General features: G+C 44.1%; 1 protein-coding gene across 10 annotated transcripts in view; it reads right to left on the bottom strand.

The window, feature by feature from the left end:
* Positions 1–18093, bottom strand: part of LOC119650609 (sodium/potassium/calcium exchanger Nckx30C) — a 282153-nt gene that overhangs the window by 53474 nt on the left and 210586 nt on the right. For 5 of the 10 annotated variants that reach the window (XM_038053479.1, XM_038053481.1, XM_038053482.1 and 2 more), the window contains exons 4-5: positions 11365–11561; positions 2386–2457 (exon numbers count right to left, since the gene is read on the bottom strand). In XM_038053479.1, the coding sequence (XP_037909407.1) occupies positions 2386–2457; positions 11365–11561 (269 nt within the window). The remainder of the gene's footprint in view (positions 1–2385; positions 2458–11364; positions 11562–18093) is intronic. The other 5 variants (XM_038053480.1, XM_038053488.1, XM_038053486.1 and 2 more) reach the window with 3 other exon arrangements.

The following is an 18093-nucleotide window of genomic DNA, read 5'->3' as shown; positions in this document are numbered from 1 at the left end:
CTAAATAATAAGCCTCAAGTTTTGCCGCATGTATCCCATCCTACGCCTAGTCCCTAATCATATCCCTCTCCATTTGAGCCTTTTCCTCGAAAATATCTTGTAAATACTTTTTTTGTATATAATAATAAGGTTGAGTGAGTGAGAGTGAGTGATAGTGAATTTTTAAGGTTTTGTGTATAAGAAAACCTTATTAAAATCGATTCAATGTCTGTCTATCTGTTTGTCTGTCACACGCACTTTTCTCCAAAACGGCTAAACCGATCCGGACGAAATTTTGTCAACAGATGGGAACTATGAAATCCCATGCATACAGCGAGTGGCATAAATTTAGGTGGAGTGCAAAGGGGGGATTCAAAAATTTCATTCCATCTAATTCTCCCCGGCCTTTTTTTATATTTGATGTAAGTTACATTCTTGGCATTTGCTAATAATATTAAATTCAGCGTGTGAAGCGTATGAGGTTGGCTATTATCAGGGGTTTCGATCAAATTATTTATTTAAATCGCTTTCTAAAAAATAGAGGAAAATGGAATTTTTAGCTGTGTGAAACGGAGCTGTCGTGCACTCGTCGCTTCTCACATCTTTTTCTTCAACCTTTTTCCCGTTCACAAGCGGGGTAGGCTCGTCGTGATCGGTTTCGCCGTTTTATTTTATCAAATGCTTGATCAGGATGTAATGGCGAGACCTTTGAATCCCCATCCAGCGTTTTAAGCCACCGTTGTTTCGGCCGGCTTTTTGGTTGCTTACCATTGACTTCGATGTTCACACCAATATTGGTAAGTGAATTCTCGTTAGCGTGAATTACGTGACCACACCATCGAAAACGCCTCTCTCGCAGTTTTCCACGATCGGTGCAAACCCATATCGATCGGGGATATTCTCATTTCAGACGTGATCAAAACGTGTCACGCCACCAGTACAATGCAACATCTTCGCCCCCATTACAGCAAAACGCCGTTCATTGTTTTTTATAGTCAGTCAACACTCAGAACTATAGAGAGCGGCAGACGGACGACATTGCAGTAAATTTTATATTTGGGGCGTGCGCTGATACGTCGATCAAAAAGAACACTAGTTTTGAAATGCCACCTTATTCAGGTTGCGTTAATGCGGGAAACAATTTCATTACGCAGTTCTCCATTGGCTGATAGCATTGAATCGAGATATTTAAATCGCTGAGTTCTGGCAATGGCAGTAACCTGCCCAGAACTGAGCGATTTGAATATCTTGAATCAATGCTATCAGCCAATGGAGAACTACGTTATGCTCCTTACATAGGGAAACACAAAATTTTTTATACCTGAAGCGTCAAGCTTCCGGTTTCCCGACTTGTTATTTATTAAGCCCGCAGCCCCAATGGGCAAACCGCGATATAACAGCGGCAGTTATCGTATAAATTGCTGCTAATTTAACATTCATTGATATTTTTCTTGTTAAATTTCATTGGTTATTATTTTCTGATTTTATTCAGTTTATATTAAAAATACTTCAAAAATAAGCTTAAATATAATTTTATTTGAGTTAAGTTCAAGTTCAAGTTCAAACGAAAATCCTTCGGAATAAAGTGATTTTGGAAATGAAGAAAATGTGGAGATTTTTCTGCGGTTTATCATAGCACATAAGTATCTGATTGCTATAATTAGCATTACAAGTGTGGCCCTCCTTCTTTCGTCCTTAGTGTGGTGCAATGGTGTATTCGGTTTAGCCAAAACTTTCTTGGTTTTTACTTGACCATCATAAATGTTGTTAGTGTGTTAATAAAAAAAAAGTAGAATTAATCTTCCAATTAGCAATAACAAACCAAGCTAAAAGGCTAATTACTAAACACAATTCTTTTTGTGCTTCACTCGTTTGTCAAATGGTTGCGTTCCATTTTGCAGCTGTCCAGCCAAATAAATGGAACTACAAATCAAGCCACTCTCCTAATTCAAAAACAAAATTCCAGAGTATAGAAATCAATCTGGTCCGCAAAAGATAATAAACAACAATACTTTGTTACTAATCACAACTTAACATGGCCGACAACATAAACGAATAGTTCAATACTAAGCGCTTGTTGCAACAAAATCTAACAGCAACATAATTCGTAATAACAATTATTAGATTTATTAAAAAATTGATAAACGCAATTTCTGGTGCCAATTTTCTGGAAAAATTGCAGATAAATATCCATTCGCATAGCAAATTCAACTTGAAATGAAAAAACTCATCTACATGAAAAATTTTGAATTTCAAATTGCAAATATTTCGCTCTTTTTCAAACGCAAAATATTAAAATTAAATCATCAAATTTTCGGCTAATCAAAAATAACTTTTTTTTTTGGGAAACAAAATTTAGATGATTTAAACTTTATAATAAATGTGAATTTTGAATTTCAAACTAACTTTGGTACTAAATCTTCTCGTTTGCAGTTTGACCCTTTGTTCAATCCAACTAGAACGACGACCCGATGTTGGCTACATTCATTTAAAGAGAGACACAGATAGTAATAGTAGTAGTACGTTCATAGATAGATAGACTAATTAACTTAGATAATAATAAATTGGATAGTAACACTGATTCTTAGTTAAAAAGATGAGGACATATAGAAAGATAGTTTACAGAGAGGGGAAGAAAAGACAGTGAAAACTTGTTTGGGCGAGTAGCTACGAAAAAAAGTGGGTTTCGAGCTCGTAGATACATATATATTAAAAAATCTAAAATTAAATCTTAAATAAATTATAACTGAAATAACTGATCAATTCATAAATAGAAAATAAACTTGGCTTTAAAGTGGTGATAAGCTTACGTTTCGTCGTAACTTAGAGAATGTCAGGGTTACAAATTGGCATAGTTCATGAAGAGTAAAAAGATACTCATAAAGCCATGAAAATCATTAAATCATTTCAGATTGGTGCTGCTAACATGATCTACCATGAGTCCTCATCCACTTGGTGGTGGACCGTACAAACTTCAAGAAGCAACTTACTCCTCCCTACTAACGAGACGATGGTTTTGCCATCAAGGTGTCAAAACTAAAGCCAAAAAAGCGGGGCCCGGTATCACACAAAGGAAAGAGCTGTGTCTCAGTGGCGCAGGTGCTAAATAGTACCTATGCCACCTGAAGGAAGGTCCGCAACCAGAACAGGCCCTTAAGACAGCCCAGGGTAGGCCTAAGCCATCTTTACCGGAGCCCAGAAAGCGCCGAGCAGCACCAGAGATTAGCCCGCATGAAGTGAATGCTCCCAAAATATCCAAACCTGAACCCAAGGGGGGAGAAAACCCAGGTAGGTCAGGGGTGAAGGCAAGACTCAGGAAGCTAGCCATTAACTAAGCTAGTGCAGTCAAGAGCATTCGATTGGCCATACTGCCAAAAATGTTTCCCGAGCAAATACTCACTCGTGAGGAGCAGGAAACCATCGAAGACCTTGTCATCAGGCAGATGTGCATGGGATGGACTTCGAAACTTGTGTTCACCGGGATATGCTTTCGACCAGGTCTTATGTTGGTAGACTGCGCGACAAAAAACACTGTAGAGTGGATTAGGACCATAGTTCCTAAATTGCCGGGCTGGGAAGGGCAGAACTGTCAACGCGTGCTGGGGATGATATACCAGAAGCACACATGGTGATAGTTTTTCTCCCAAAAGCCACGACAATAGAGATGAAGTTCTCATGGGCCTCCTAATCGCTCAGAATTAGGATCTCTATAAGGGATTATGGAGAGTCTTCAGAAGAAAGGTAGAGAGAAAGGGTAAATTCTTCACAATCGGCGTAGATGACCGATCCCTGGAGGCAATTAGACGTCGAAGTATCAATTTGGCATCACACCCGTGCATGTGCACAGGCAAAAGCCGAGGAAAGACACCTCGGAGGAGACACCGGGTAAAAAGCATTCCGAGGTCCCCCGAAAAAGTCTCGAAAGCCATAGAGGCGGAAAGAACTGGATCAACCAAGGGAGTAGACCTGCCGCCCAGTGAAGAGCAGAAGCTGGACAACCTAGACCTAGGACTCCAAGGGTTCAGGGTGGACAGCGACGCCCACGAAAGCGCCATGTCGGAGGAAAAGGGCAATACTCCGACAATGGAGAAGAGCTTCAAACAATAACGGAGTCAATGAGCAGCACTAAAATAGCCCAGATAAACCTCCACCATGCGAAAGCTGCACTTGCGGTAATTGCAAGGGCAAGTTCCAAGGAGAACATTGGAATAGTGCTGGCACAGGAGCCCTAGGTGTACCGGGGGCAGATTCGAGGTCTGCAAGGAGGAAGCATGCAGGTAATTTGAGACTCCTCTTGTGAAAAACCAAGAGCTTGCATAATTCTTAAACGTGATTCAAAATATATATGTCTTTCAGAGTTCCTGACCGGGGCTATCCAAGTCTCACTGGAAGCAGGGAGGAGAACTCGAGGGGCAGTCGTGGTATCGGGATACTTTTCAGGAGACGAAATCCGGGCTCGATTGGAACAAATCACTAAATTGGTGAAGTATTTTGAGAAGAGGGGGTTACCACTTCTCCTCGGCTGCGATACCAATGCCCATCACGAAGTCTGGAGAAGCAGCGACGCCAATCGAAGAGGTGAGTACCTTCTTGAATTTATTTTTAGCAATAAGTTAGAAATATTGTATATAACTTAGGGAACACTCCAAAACTCGTAACCAGCACTAGACAAAAGGTGCTAGGCATAACCTTAGGAAATATTCTAACAAACGGGATGGTTAGGAATTGGTGGGTGTCGAATGAGCCCTCTATGTTTGATCACAGAATAATCAGGTTCGACATTGAGGATAACTCCGAAGTAAAAAGAATAATAAGGGATCTCAGGAGAACGGATTGGGAATCCTATGGAACGCACTTGGGTAACAACATGGCCCACTTTCTACAAGGCGGTGACATCAGAAGCGAACTGGATCTAGGAACAGTGGTGGAAATCCTCAAGACACTCGTCATTGGCACGGAAAAAAATGCATGTGGCTGTAAAAAGACGTAAAAGCGAACACTTCAAGCGACTGCGTAAGGAAACGGATTCGAACCCCTGGGGCGGTGCCTACAAAACAGTGATATGCAAACTCAAAGGCAAATGTTCTCCACTGATAACTTACCCTAACTTGCTAGACGAGATAGTGACAAACCTTTTCCCACAAAATGTGAATACCGCCAGCGTTAGTGTGACGAATTTTGCCTCCTCAAAGGAGTTAAGCTTTATGCTAATGAAGCAGTCCTAGTTAGAGAATGGTGGTTTACTTCTCGCAGGACATAAGGCGGAAGTAGTACTTATTACCAACCGGCGAAAGTGCATGCCTGGGAAGATCAAAATCGGAACAAGAGCCATTCATTCCAAGCCTGGGTAGCACTTAGGCCTAATGATTGACCAGAGGTTAAACTTCAAATCACATGTGGAGTGTACAGCAACCAAGCCATATAATTTTCGACCAGAGAGAGGGAAACACGAATGTTAACACGAGTGCAGGATAAATTCTGATCCAACTCCGCGACCATACAATATGGAAGTTCCACGAGGAGAATGGAAGGGGAAGGAGGTGGTTTTAGTGGGTAAGACTCCCACATAATGGTATGGCAATAGCCAGCGGTAGCTTTCGAAGGTTTCCACTATTCACCGACAAAACAAGGACCGATCAATGCCATTGGCACACCATTTGAACGAACAATAAGGTTGCTCCCTATTTCGGAAAAGGAAGGAGGCCTTTCGGATAAGCAATTGGGACTACATAAAGCGAGGTCATCGAACATGCGGTGTTTACCAGCCAACATCAGGTGAAGCCGCATGCATATTAGTAAGCATGTTCGCCATAGACATCCTGGCGAATGAAGATCGTTGCCTTTACGATAAAGCGCATGTCATCGTGGAGTCTAGGCATTTGGACGACAGCTGGCACGATGAGGATCTATCGCAGAATGACGGAAAAGCCAAGCAAGTGACAAGCGCATCAAAGATGGATTGACCGAAGCTATGGGGAATTGAATTACGAGCTTACTCAGTTTTTGGGTGGAAATGGATGTTATCTTCCATTTTTACATCGATTTGGGCATGACGATTTACCATACTGCCCAAGATGTGCTAATATGGTAACGCTGAGAATGTGGTGCATGTTTTATTTCATTGCCCCAGGTTTACTGCGCACCGGACAAGTTTGGAGGCTGTCGCAGACAGGCGCTTAACACCTGAAAGTATTGTGGAGTTTATGCTGGAGTCACGGGTGACTTGGGATCAAGTTGAACAGACGTTGCAAACTGTTCATGTACACCTTTCCAAGAGACAGAGAGAGAGAGAGAAATCGAGAGGACTGTAACGAGCTGCATTTAAGGTGAAGCAATGCTGTAGAGTAGTTCCACGGAGAGAGTGGGAGGAGGTTGTTTTAGTGAGTAAGAGTCTCCCATAACTACATGATAGGAGTCAGCAGTAGGTTTTGAACCTTTTCACCTTCCAACGATGAAAAAAAGACAAATAGACAAACAGACAGACAGTCAACCGATTTTAATAAGTTTTTGCCTTTCACAAAACCTTAAAAATGATAAGGTTACAAATTGTATACCAATGAAGAAGCTATTTTCCTCTTTTGTTATGAGATGGCTGTAGAACGTAGCTAACCAGTCACTGACGTATCCCTCAAAGATTTTGGATCAAAAGGAGGGGGATAAATGAAGCGATATTCCTCACCACCATGACTAGCTTTCTTGAGAATAGGAGCAACAGCGGCATCCCCAAAGGATTTTGAAGTAGCTATCTTAGAGATCTTTGTTGACGATTGTGCTTTGAGGAAGGGAGATGTCGTATTTACTATTTAGTAAAAAGAAGTTAAGAAGCTCTTCGGGAGTATTCGATCCTGTGTGGAGTTGCCAAATCTCCCATCAGGCGCGTCCCTTCGTGCGGATAAGGGAATGCTCGGCGAATGTGTCATGGCCATGCACATGCACGCATCCGGAGATGTGCGTGTATGGGCATGTTTATGCGCAGGCCGGGTAGGTGGGAAGTAAACGCCCACCCGTGGATAAAAATTGGCTATGGGAAGGATACCCAAAAATAAAACCAAACATGGAGGAGCAGAAGAAGAATGAAGTTACGGTGCAGGGCTTCGAAAACCCAGTGCCGGCGGTTTTTGGGAGTGAGCAAGCGGGCTCCCGGCCGTCGATATCCAACGACCGCAGTGCCTCAGTAGTGAGAACCTTGGCTACTGTGGCATCTAATGTTACAAGCGTACGGGAGGAACTTGAACTGGCTCCAGTGATGGATCCGTTCAGAAGGAGCTCGATTTTTCGCAGATCCCCTCCCACACGGGCACAAGCCCCCACGATCGCTACCCCCAGTGGGAAGCGTATAGCGGGAGTCTTCGATGAGGAAGAATCGCTGACGCCGATTCACCCGAGCGATGTTTTGGGCAATGATCAGTCTGGAGCTGCCTTTACTGCCCTCGGTAAAAAGATCATGGAGCTGTGTGAGTTTATAAAGCAGTGCAGGAACATTCATCCAAATATAAGGGCCATGATAAGAGGCATCCGTTTGACGTACGGCAAGGCCCAGGATGAACGAGTAGGGAAGTCGCCGATTGGAAAAGTGAACCAGGCAACTCAAGTAACGCCGGTTCAAAACACAAAAAGGAGAAACCGAGGAGGAGGCTGCGCGAGAAGCAACAGGCCAGCAAACCCCGAAAAGAAAGAAGGAGTCAACTCCCAAAAAGGCGGAGTTCATGAAAAGTACGTCTAAAGCTGCCAGTGAAAATACTGCAGTGGCTACCTCGAGAAAAGGGATCGAACCTTCAAAGGCGGATGCTGAAGCTTGGAGGAAGGTAGAACCGCGGAAAAAAAGTTATCGGAGGAAGATTAGACCAGAGGCGATTTTCATTTCCAAACGGGGCGAAGGGTCATACGCCGACATTCTCAGGAAAGTGAAGGCAGACCCCGAACTCACCAATTTGGGAGACAACGTCAGCCGCATTAGACGGTCCCAGAAGGGAGATCTTATGTTGGAACTTAAGAAATCCAAGGATGTAACCGCGGACAAATTCTTGAGCCAAATCGGGAAGACTTTAGGACAGGAAGCCGACATAAGAGCTAGCAGGCCGGAGATCACTATAATCTGCAAAGATATAGATGAAATCACGACGAAGGAGGAGGTTCGCGAAGCGTTGGAGAAACAGTTCGATCTTGCCGGACTACAAGAGTCAGCGGTGAAAACGCTAAGGAAAGCCTATGGGGGAACACAAATCGCCATCATCAGCCTACCAGTGGAGAATGCACTCAAACTGTTAGCAGCAGGGAGAGTGAGAATAGGCTGGGTAATGTGTCGCCTTAGGGAACTGGTGGCGTTAAAACGGTGCTTTAGATGCCTTGGCTTTGGTCACATTGCGAAGTCATGCACTAACCCAAATGATAGGTCAAAGCAATGCAGGAGATGCGGAGTGGAAGGCCACATCAGCAAGGACTGCGGAGCTAACCCAAATTGTCTACTGTGCAAAGGAAAGGAGGGTGTGGACCATCGGCACATTGCAGGCAGCAGCAGGTGTCCGGAATACAGGAGAGCCCTTAGCACAAATCGCAGATGAGGTTAATACAAATCAACCTCAACCACTGCGAGGCGGCGCAGGATCTACTCGCGCAAACCATCCGCGAGAAAAACGTCGATGCGGCCATACTAAGTGAACCATACCGAAACCGCGGTGGTAGCGTTTGGGTCAAAGACCAAACGGGCCAAGCAGCGCTGTGGACTTGTGGAGAACAAGCCTTCCAGGAAATAATGGAGCACCCGGAGGAGGGCTTCATCAGAGCGAAGGTGAAGGGCATCCACATCTACAGCTGCTGGACGTGTTCTCCTCGAAGCATTCGCGGAGCTGGACGTGGTACTGGCGAATGTTGGGTCTTCGTACACTTTCCGGGGAAGGGGCCTGGGGTCTATAGTGGACCTGACATACGTGAGTGTCACTTTAGCCAGTAGAATCGCTTGGCATGTCAGTGAGGACTATACTCACAGCGACCACCAGGCAATCTGCATAGAGATCAAGGGCGGATCGAGCTCGAAAAAGAGTTTTCGTAGAATGCCGGGTGGTATGCTTGGCTGGACAGTGAAAGCGTTCGAGGGGGACACGTTTTCCGCGGTGCTCAAATCCGACATATCCCTGAATGGTACGGCTGGAGAGAAAGTCACCCAGATCACTCGATGGGTGATGGAAGCATGCGATGCTACTATGGAGTATTCGATATTGGGTTCAAACTTGTTAATGAAGCTCAACCAAGGAAGGGGTAAAGAAGCGAATAGTTCTCGACATCTGTTCGGCGATGCCGATGATCGTCTACATATATACTTATAGATGCACCATAGAAGAAGAAGAGGATCAGTTAGAAGTTATAAAAAGGGTATAGTGGTGGGCATAAAGATTTCTGAACGCATTCTTGACAATCGTATTCGCGAAATCGTCGAAATAAACGTGAATCAAGGCGGATTTGTCGCTCTCTATGGTTCTGAGTGTTGGCCAAATATAAAAGACAATGAACGGCGTCTTGCGGTAACGGAGACGAAGATGTCACGTTGGACTAGTGGCGTGACACGTTTTGATCACACCCGAAATGAGGATATCCGCGATCGTTATGGGGTTGCACCGATCGTGGAAAAGTTGCAAGAGAGGCGTCTTCGATGGTATGGTCACGCAATTCGTGCAAACGAGAATTCACTTGCAAAGATTGGTCTGAACATCGAAGTCGATGGTAAACGACCAAAAGGCAGACCTAAGCAACGGTGGCTTGATACGCTAGATAGGGATTTGGAAGCCTCGAGATTGCACCCAGATCAGGCATTCGATAGAGCCAAATGGCGAAACCGATTACGACGAGCCGACCCCGCTTGTGAAGGGGAACAAGGCTGAAGAAAAAGAAGAAGAAGTGGTGGGCAGGTCTTACGAAAGGATGACGGAGAGGAGGGGATTCCTCCCGAGCCTGAAATAAAAAACTCAATGGTAAAAGAGGATGACAGGTAGGCCCGCGTAATTTTCACACCAGACCAAACCTCGGACCCGGTTTTTATGCGTAATTTTGATTCTCTTTACAGCCCTGGTGGCAGGAATTGACAATGTTGTACGAAAGGGAGAGGGTGAATTTTAACACCAGTAAGTGCATGACTAAGTTTAAAGCGATCTTAGATCTACTTTCTGTTAATTTCGAAAAACTTATCACCACAATCAAGCTAAAACAAAAGGAAAATTTTTAGATATTTATCTAAATCTAAGAAACTTGTAACTAAATAACTGAACTCATCAGAAATTATAGAAAAGATATTTTTTAAAAAATCTGAAAAAAATAAACACATTTATAACAACATTTTAACGTTTAACGGAGTCAAAGTTAATATCGACAGGACGTGGTGACATACACGGGGCACAAAATTGCTAAAACAGTTTACTGTATTCACTCCAAAGTTTATTGTTACACATTGTTGTTAACATTCGCGAACACATTGTATGAACAACAATTTTGGTGTTTCATTACTGATGCAGTTTGTTTTGTTTGTCCGTTTTTTTCCAGTGTTCATGACAGAGTTTTTTTGAACTGATGTCTTTCCATTTGGTCCCAATTAGGAGTGAATTGATTTGAAATTTTCTTTTGGTTGTGTTTCTGTATTTCGCCAATGGTTGCCTTTGTTTTCGTTCTAATTTGTTGTTGTTGTCATTGCTGTGGTGATTTGTGTGGTGGTTTTTTTGTCTAAAGATGACTTGATATCAATATGAAACTCATGTGATGTATTTCCTATGATGCCTTTGGTGGTGGATGCAATGATGATACACACGTGCCACTCAACACGACATTTCAACACTCACATTATATTGAGGTCATATTAGGTTTTTCATTATGGGTTGGTTTTTGTATTGAAATTGATGATAACAATGACATTTTAATGAAAAAGGAAGAAATGAAGGAAATCATATTGTTTTTGGAACATACGGTTCGATGGATCAACATAAAATGCACTTTGGTTCGTAGCAAAGAAAAGAATGTGCTACAAACGAATGCCTACGTACTAAAGGATGTTCAACTAAAGGCTTAGAGGTAAGTATAACACCAGTATGAAGAGAAAGGAGTTGGAAAACAATAAATGTAGGGACTGCTTTGTTCCTTGCCAGTACCGCCCCTTTCCTCCCTCCTGAAATGCTTCTTAATGCCAATAGACGGTTACCATGCACACGCATTCTCCTTAGTTTGAACCTCGACTGGGGCGAAGTACTGGCAAGAAACGCTCCTTAATATCTTTTCAATAATCCTTAAATCTGTGTAATCTGTATAACATAGCCTATATAAGATGTACGTATCTTTCAGCTAAACGATAAAGCTAGTAAGAATGGTGTTCCCATTCTCTTCAATTTCTACATAAAAAACAATTACCGAATCAATTGTGGTGTCGATATTTCCATTTGGACGATCACTGGCTAGTGTTGTCTCCTTGAGATTGATTTTCACATGATTCGCGGCCGAGGTAGTTGCTGCACCGCGTTGCGGTTTCGTTGCATCCAGGAGTACCTTGAGCGATGCAATTGCATGCAGTTGGGTTGCTTTCTCATCCACTTTGCCTGTAACGGTTTCTTTGATTTGTTATTAAGAAAAATCGATTTAGTTAGTATTGAAGAGATAAATTTTATGATTTGCTTGCATTGAAACACTTTTCTAACGAGGCATTCACGTAACGTACATGTATGTATTTACACTCTACTTTGGACATGATCGAAAAAATAGGAAAACTCTCTGACCGTTGAGAACTGCTTCAAAAAAGGACATTAGCCCAAAGCTGTCGGAACAGAGGAGCTTTGGGTCCAAACTAATGCACAAAGTTTTCCCATTTTTTCAAATCAGACAGAGTAAACTACAACTGTTGCTATCTAGATATTTACATTCCCTAAATATTAAAAATAGGTTTAAAACATTTTACAATATTTTACAATTCTTTAGTAGGCTCTAATGCTACAATGCTGTTATGCCCTATGAATAACATAAGCTGCGTTTTGATGATACCTAAAAGCAATGTACCACACATACTGCACACATAACATACTCAGACACACATACGGACAAACGCACCCAAACATCCTTTTTTTGTAAGTTTAGCGTATTAGTTTCATTCAAACGGTTTATAATGTTTCATACTGACTTAGTTTTTTTCAAACCTCTGCGCTCCTCGGTCAAATCCTTAATACGTAAACGAATATTTGACCACTGTTGAAGACTCACCAAAGCCCGGAAACCTTAAATCTTTGAGTCCCACATTCGTAACTCCCGATGTCCTGTCCAGCTATCCCCTCCGTCTATTAAATTCCCTGGCTCCTCAGGAAACTCCCCCCAACTATCTTGTAATTTACTCTGGGGCTACTTTTCCTCAGTCTATGATTCCCTTCCCTTCTCCACATCCTTCCCGCTAATGGATGTAGCCTGCCCCGCATTGCCCACCATTCCCCTTCTCACCCTTCTGCTTGTCGAGTATCTCATTGATAAACTTGAAGCCAGTGTCGGCTCTGGTTACGATGGTCTTCCAAACCTTGTTTTACTTGAAACTTATCAGTCCATCTCCCACCCTCTATCTCTTATTTTCAACAAAAGCTATGAAGAGAATCATTTACCACCTTGTGGAAATAGGCTCTCATCATCCCCATTTACAAAAGTAGCGATCGTCAGCCCTACTCTCCTCCTGTTCTAAAATCTTGGTACTTCTATCCAAACTATCGTCTTAAGGGGTTCCCATACCACTCGTTTTATGGCTTGCCTCTTACCTTTCCAACCAATCCTGCACTTCCCACTCCTTCTTGCCTTTCTCTGCCGTCCCACTGGGATCTATTCTGGGTCCTTTGTTATTTTTATTTTTTATCAACAACCTACCAACCCTCCTTACTTGTCCCTGTTCTCACTCACTGCTTTCTTCTACTCTCTTAACGAACATTCCTTATCATACCTAAATTTCAACCAAGACCTCGGAGTCACTTTCGACAATAAGCTTCGAAACCCATTGTTTCGAAGTCACCAATAGAGCAGCAAAATTTTCGGGCTGTATACTTCGCGCTTCCTCTGATTTTCACTCCACTCAACCCTCTTTACCTCTCTTCATTTCCTTCGTGAGGAACACCCTCAAGTATTGCTCTGTGATCTGATCACCTTCCCGGAACTGTGATTGTCTTGCCCTTGAAAATGTACAACGTAAATTCACCCGTTCCCTCTTCATTAAGAATAGTTTCCGTCGTCTGGACTACCCCTCCTCCCCACCTTCGCTTTCTGAACCTCCCTTTCCTACAACAACGAAAATCCTATCTAGATTTATGCACATTTTTTAAACTTTCCTCGGGTCTGATGCTGCTAACGACATCACTTACGTCCTGCGTCTTATAATACACGTGGCACAGACATTTTCAAAGTGCCCTTCGCAAAGCTCGTAGTCTACTTCCATTCCCTGATTCCTAGGCTTTACCTTTTAACTTCTCTACTTTAAGTAGTTTCAAGTGTAGAATAAAATTATTGCTTTCTCCTCCTCCTGAGGACAATAAGTAATTAGAGTTTACTCTGTTTGTTGTCCGGTAAATAAATAAACCATACAATCAAACTTTTTTTAAATATACCATTGTTGACTGAACTCCGCAGCCTGATTTTATGATTAGCAATCACCACTGCGTGACCTATTCCTCACGCCATGTCATGTCATTGTTGTTGGTTTCAGCCAAAGTGTTTCAACCCTCTCCACGAATTTCCCAAAGAGCTACAACCCCCCTCAACAGCTCTGGTGCATCGACTGTTTTCAGATAGTACCCATCAACTTGACTCTTCTGATCAACGCAACAACGGGTTATGACACGTACCCTCACGTGGCTCATGATTTGGGAAGGCCAATTTTATGATGCAACCAGTCGATAATGAGGGGATGCAAGCTTCGAGTGATAGTTTCACCCGTTTGAAATGTGCTGTTCCCACGTAGCAACAGAGACGGAAGTTTGACTCCAATCGATCAAAAATTTGGTATTGAGGTATTTCCATTTCCAATTTTAGCCCCTGCCTATACCATAGACCTCGATAAGGACATTCGCGAAGTAGTTCAAACTTTCATTTAACCAAGCCGGGGTTAATGTTTAATGTGACACTGCTTACATTGATACGCAGTTAATCATAGATGACTATCGGAAAAACATTGTTTTTTATCTATCTAGAGAGGGCGTCTTCCGGGTACCAAACAAACTGATTTGAGAGTGGCAAGTGCTCTAAAAACCTGACATGTTATCCTTTATGCTCACCGAGGAAGGACCGACCCACCACGCACTTCGCACAGTCATATTTTTTTTTTAGATTCATTGCTTGGCATAGTGGGGTCGGCATGAAAGAACGATCCAGTCAAACTATGAATAGTGGAGGCAATAGGTAAATGTCAAGGCAACTCGCCTGCCGCGCCGATCAATCTAACTGGTTCTGTGTTCACTGTCTGCCTGTTTTATCAAAATGTTAGGGATCTAAGCACCAAACTGGGGGCGATCAATTTATTCCCACCAGTGCAGCAACATAATATACTGAATTCGGAGCTCCCGGCAGGATATTTCAATTTTCGTTGCGGCAAAGTCACGAAGGTCCACTGGCGGTGGGGTCCTAATAGCAGAAAAAGATAAAATCCACGCTGAACTCGCCTTTTCCTCTTTGCGCTTACCTCTACGCGCTCTACGTGCCCCCTCCTCCAACTCCCTCCCGTTCATTAGATCAACCTCCCCGAGCGCCGCCTCTCTCCATTACCGTTACTTGCACATCTTCCTATGTCAAAATTCACGTTCACCACCCTGACTCGAATTTAAAACGGAGTTCCCCCGTAAGTCCAACTTTGTTCACAACGGAGATCCTTAATAACATCCGCCAGAAACATGTATGTAGTTTCGAGCTACTAAGAATGACACTGAGCTTGCTCATTTCAAGGCTTTGTGCCCTACAGATTATCTACATTACTACAGACACTTGTTGAGCTCTTTCCTGCGGTAAGTTGAAATCCCTCAACTACTGCACCCCCTACGCCTCTTCTATATGCAGACTGTACAGAATATCTAGCCATTTTTTCCCTCACACCTTCCTTAGATGAGTTCCTCAGTGGCAACCTTGACACCAATGTCGGACCTGGCCCCGATGGGGGCTTAAGAAACCTCTTCCTTCTTAACTACATATAAACAACACACCCAGCATCCGTGTATAATCTTCAACATAAATTTCGATAAGCTATTTTCTTCGCCTTTGGAAGGAGACCCTTATGATCCTCATCCTCAAAAGCAGAGACCCTTCACTAGCTGCGAACTATAGTCCCGTCTCTTTCCTCTCCTCTTGATCCAAAATCGTCAACAGATACGTTATCGACTGGCTGGCCGCGCACTTTGATCACCTCATTGTGAAAGAACAGCATGGTTTGGTAAAACATCGATCTACTACTTGAAACCTTCTGGTCTTTATCACCTTCGTTGTTAAATGCCTTAATTCGCGATATACTATTTATACCAATCCCGGTCGCGGAGCTCGACATCTACTTTCCCTCCCCGATCCCGATACAATGCCAGCCTCACAAACGCCCAAGAGTTTTGATCCTTTGGTTCTGTCTCCTTCCTTAGTTTTAAACCCAAGTTAAGCCTCTTTTTTGCTCTTCCCACTGCGGGCAATATGTAACTAGGGATTTACTATGTGTGTATTGTCAATAATTAAATAAACACAGCCCCCTCCCCATCCACCCCCCCCCCTGGAGCCCAGAACAAGGCGAAATCCCAAGCCAGGCCTATTGAAACGAACCGTGATCATGCCAACTTTGCAGAAGACCTGAATGTTACTGCCCCCGGCCTATATCTATGCAGAAAGTTTGCTTTTTGGGTTCCAAAGGCTAAAGAAAGTTATAAAATGAGGAAAATGAAGGGAGGGGCTGTCCAATGGCACAAAAAATCTAAACCCTACTTTGAGGTTAGAGGTAGTTAACTTCAAGCACATCCAACAGTCGGAGTGGAAAATACTACTAGGTTTGGGTCATACTTCGACGAAGACTCCCTTTGACCCTCATCTCTTGTCATTTCAATTTCAAATACTTGTTTTTCTGCCATTTTTTCCTTAAAGTAAACCCAGGCTCAAGGGGGAAATTTTTGTTTTATATCTGGCTCCTGGACGGAATCTTCTAGTGAAACCTTGGAGCTGCTGATGCAAACGCACTTTCCCTCCAGCGAGGAGGACTGTGAGTCAGAACCTCGCTTGGAGGGTTTGCGGCAACCCCAGCTGTGCGAGACTATCAAATCGGTAATTACCGGGGATAGGATCGGCTGGGCTATAAACAACTTCTCCGCATACAAATCTCCAGGCCCAGATGGCATAATGCCAGTCATGCTACAGAAGCAGCAGGAAAGGGTTGTGCCGTGGCTTATTGAGATTTACCGGAGTTGCATCATTTTAGGATACGTACCGCAGTCCTGGAGGCGCGCACGGGTAGTTTTCATACCGAAAGTCGGCAGGCGCCGTCATGAGTCCGCGGCCAATCAGCCTGACTTCGTTCGTGCTGAAGACCCTAGAACGCGTCCTGGATATTCGCTTAAGGACGATTATGGAGAGAACGCCTTTCTCTAAGTACCAGCATGCCTACCTCAAAGGAAAATCCACAGAAACCGCCCTCCACGAGGTAATTGGCACGGTTGAGCAGTCGCTGCAGTACAACAGTATACCCTTCCTGCCTTCTTGGATATAGAAGGAGCTTTCAACAACGTCAGTACCAACGCCATCAAGGAAGCCTTGACCAGTATTGGATTGGAGGGGTATCTCACGCATTGGATTATATCCACGCTGAGTACCAGGATAAACCAGTCCGATCTGGGAGGCAACCACTTCACCAGAGCTGTGAACAGAGGCACGCCCCAGGGTGGTGCTATCTCACCGGTGCTCTGGTTAATAGTAATGGACAAAATTTTACGTACATTAGACAGCAGCGGGGTGAACATTGGTTCTTTCCTCTAATGTAAAGTATTTGGGCGTAATCCTGGATCCTAAGCTAAATTGGAGGTTGAACATAGAACTGAGGGTTAAGAAGGCCTGTATAGCCTTCTATGCCTGTAAGAGAACCTTTGCAAAGAAATGGGGTCTCCGGCCGAGGATGGTTCTCTGGATGTACACCGCTGTAGTGCGTCCGATCCTGACGTACGGATCTATTGTATGGTAGCAGGCTTTGAAGAAGAAATACAATAGAACGAAGCTGCATAGGATTCAAAGAACCGCGTGTGCAGGTGCTACGGGGGCTCTGCAGTCCTGCCCGGCAGATGCTCTCAATGTACTCCTGCATCTTCTCCCCCTAGACCTCCACATCAAATATGTTGCAGCGTGCAGTGCCGTCAGACTACGTGAGTCCGGATGCTGGGCAGCGAAGTCCTACGGCCACAGCAACATTCTAGATGAAATACCTCGAGAAATCTGGGCATCCCCCACGGACTATGTCACACGCAAGCTGAACTTCACGAGAAACTTAGCTGTGGACCTTCCAACCAGGGCAAAGTGGAAGACCGGCGGCGTGTTGCAAGATTATGACACGGTATTCTTTACGGACGGATCAAAGATGGCCTATGGAGTCGGCGCGGGGGTTTTCTCGAATACACACGGTGTATCCAAGTCGTATCGTCTCCCAGGTTTCACCAGTGTACTCCAGGCGGAAGTAGTGGCGATATTGGAAGTCTGTCGATGGCTGGAGCATGATACGAGCCACCACCAAACGGCGATCAAGGCCTTGTACTCAACGACGACATCTTCCCGGTTGGTGGGGCAGTGCAGAGACATGCTCAACCATCTGGGCGGCACGCTCAAGATCACTCTCCTCTGGGTTCCCGGGCATAGGAACATAGAGGGGAACGAGCGGGCTGACGGATTGGCCAGGCAAGGCTCTGCTCTTGGCAGTCCCTAGGGGAATACAGTCGGTGTTCCGCTGGCGGCTGTCGGGGGCCGAGTCTACTCGCACTACCTAGCAGCCGCGGGCCTGAGATGGCGAAGGCTTACAAGCTGTGCCAAATCAAGGAGAATTTGGTCCGCTTATAACATAGCCCGATCACGAGAGCTCCTGTGCCAGACGCGTGCAAATGCATTCAAGATTACGGCGGTCTGCAC

This window comes from Hermetia illucens, chromosome 3, assembly GCF_905115235.1.
Source record: "Hermetia illucens chromosome 3, iHerIll2.2.curated.20191125, whole genome shotgun sequence".
Lineage (NCBI taxonomy): Eukaryota > Metazoa > Arthropoda > Insecta > Diptera > Stratiomyidae > Hermetia > Hermetia illucens.
Note: the sequence above shows the minus strand (reverse complement) of the source record. Positions and strands in the feature narration are given on the sequence as shown.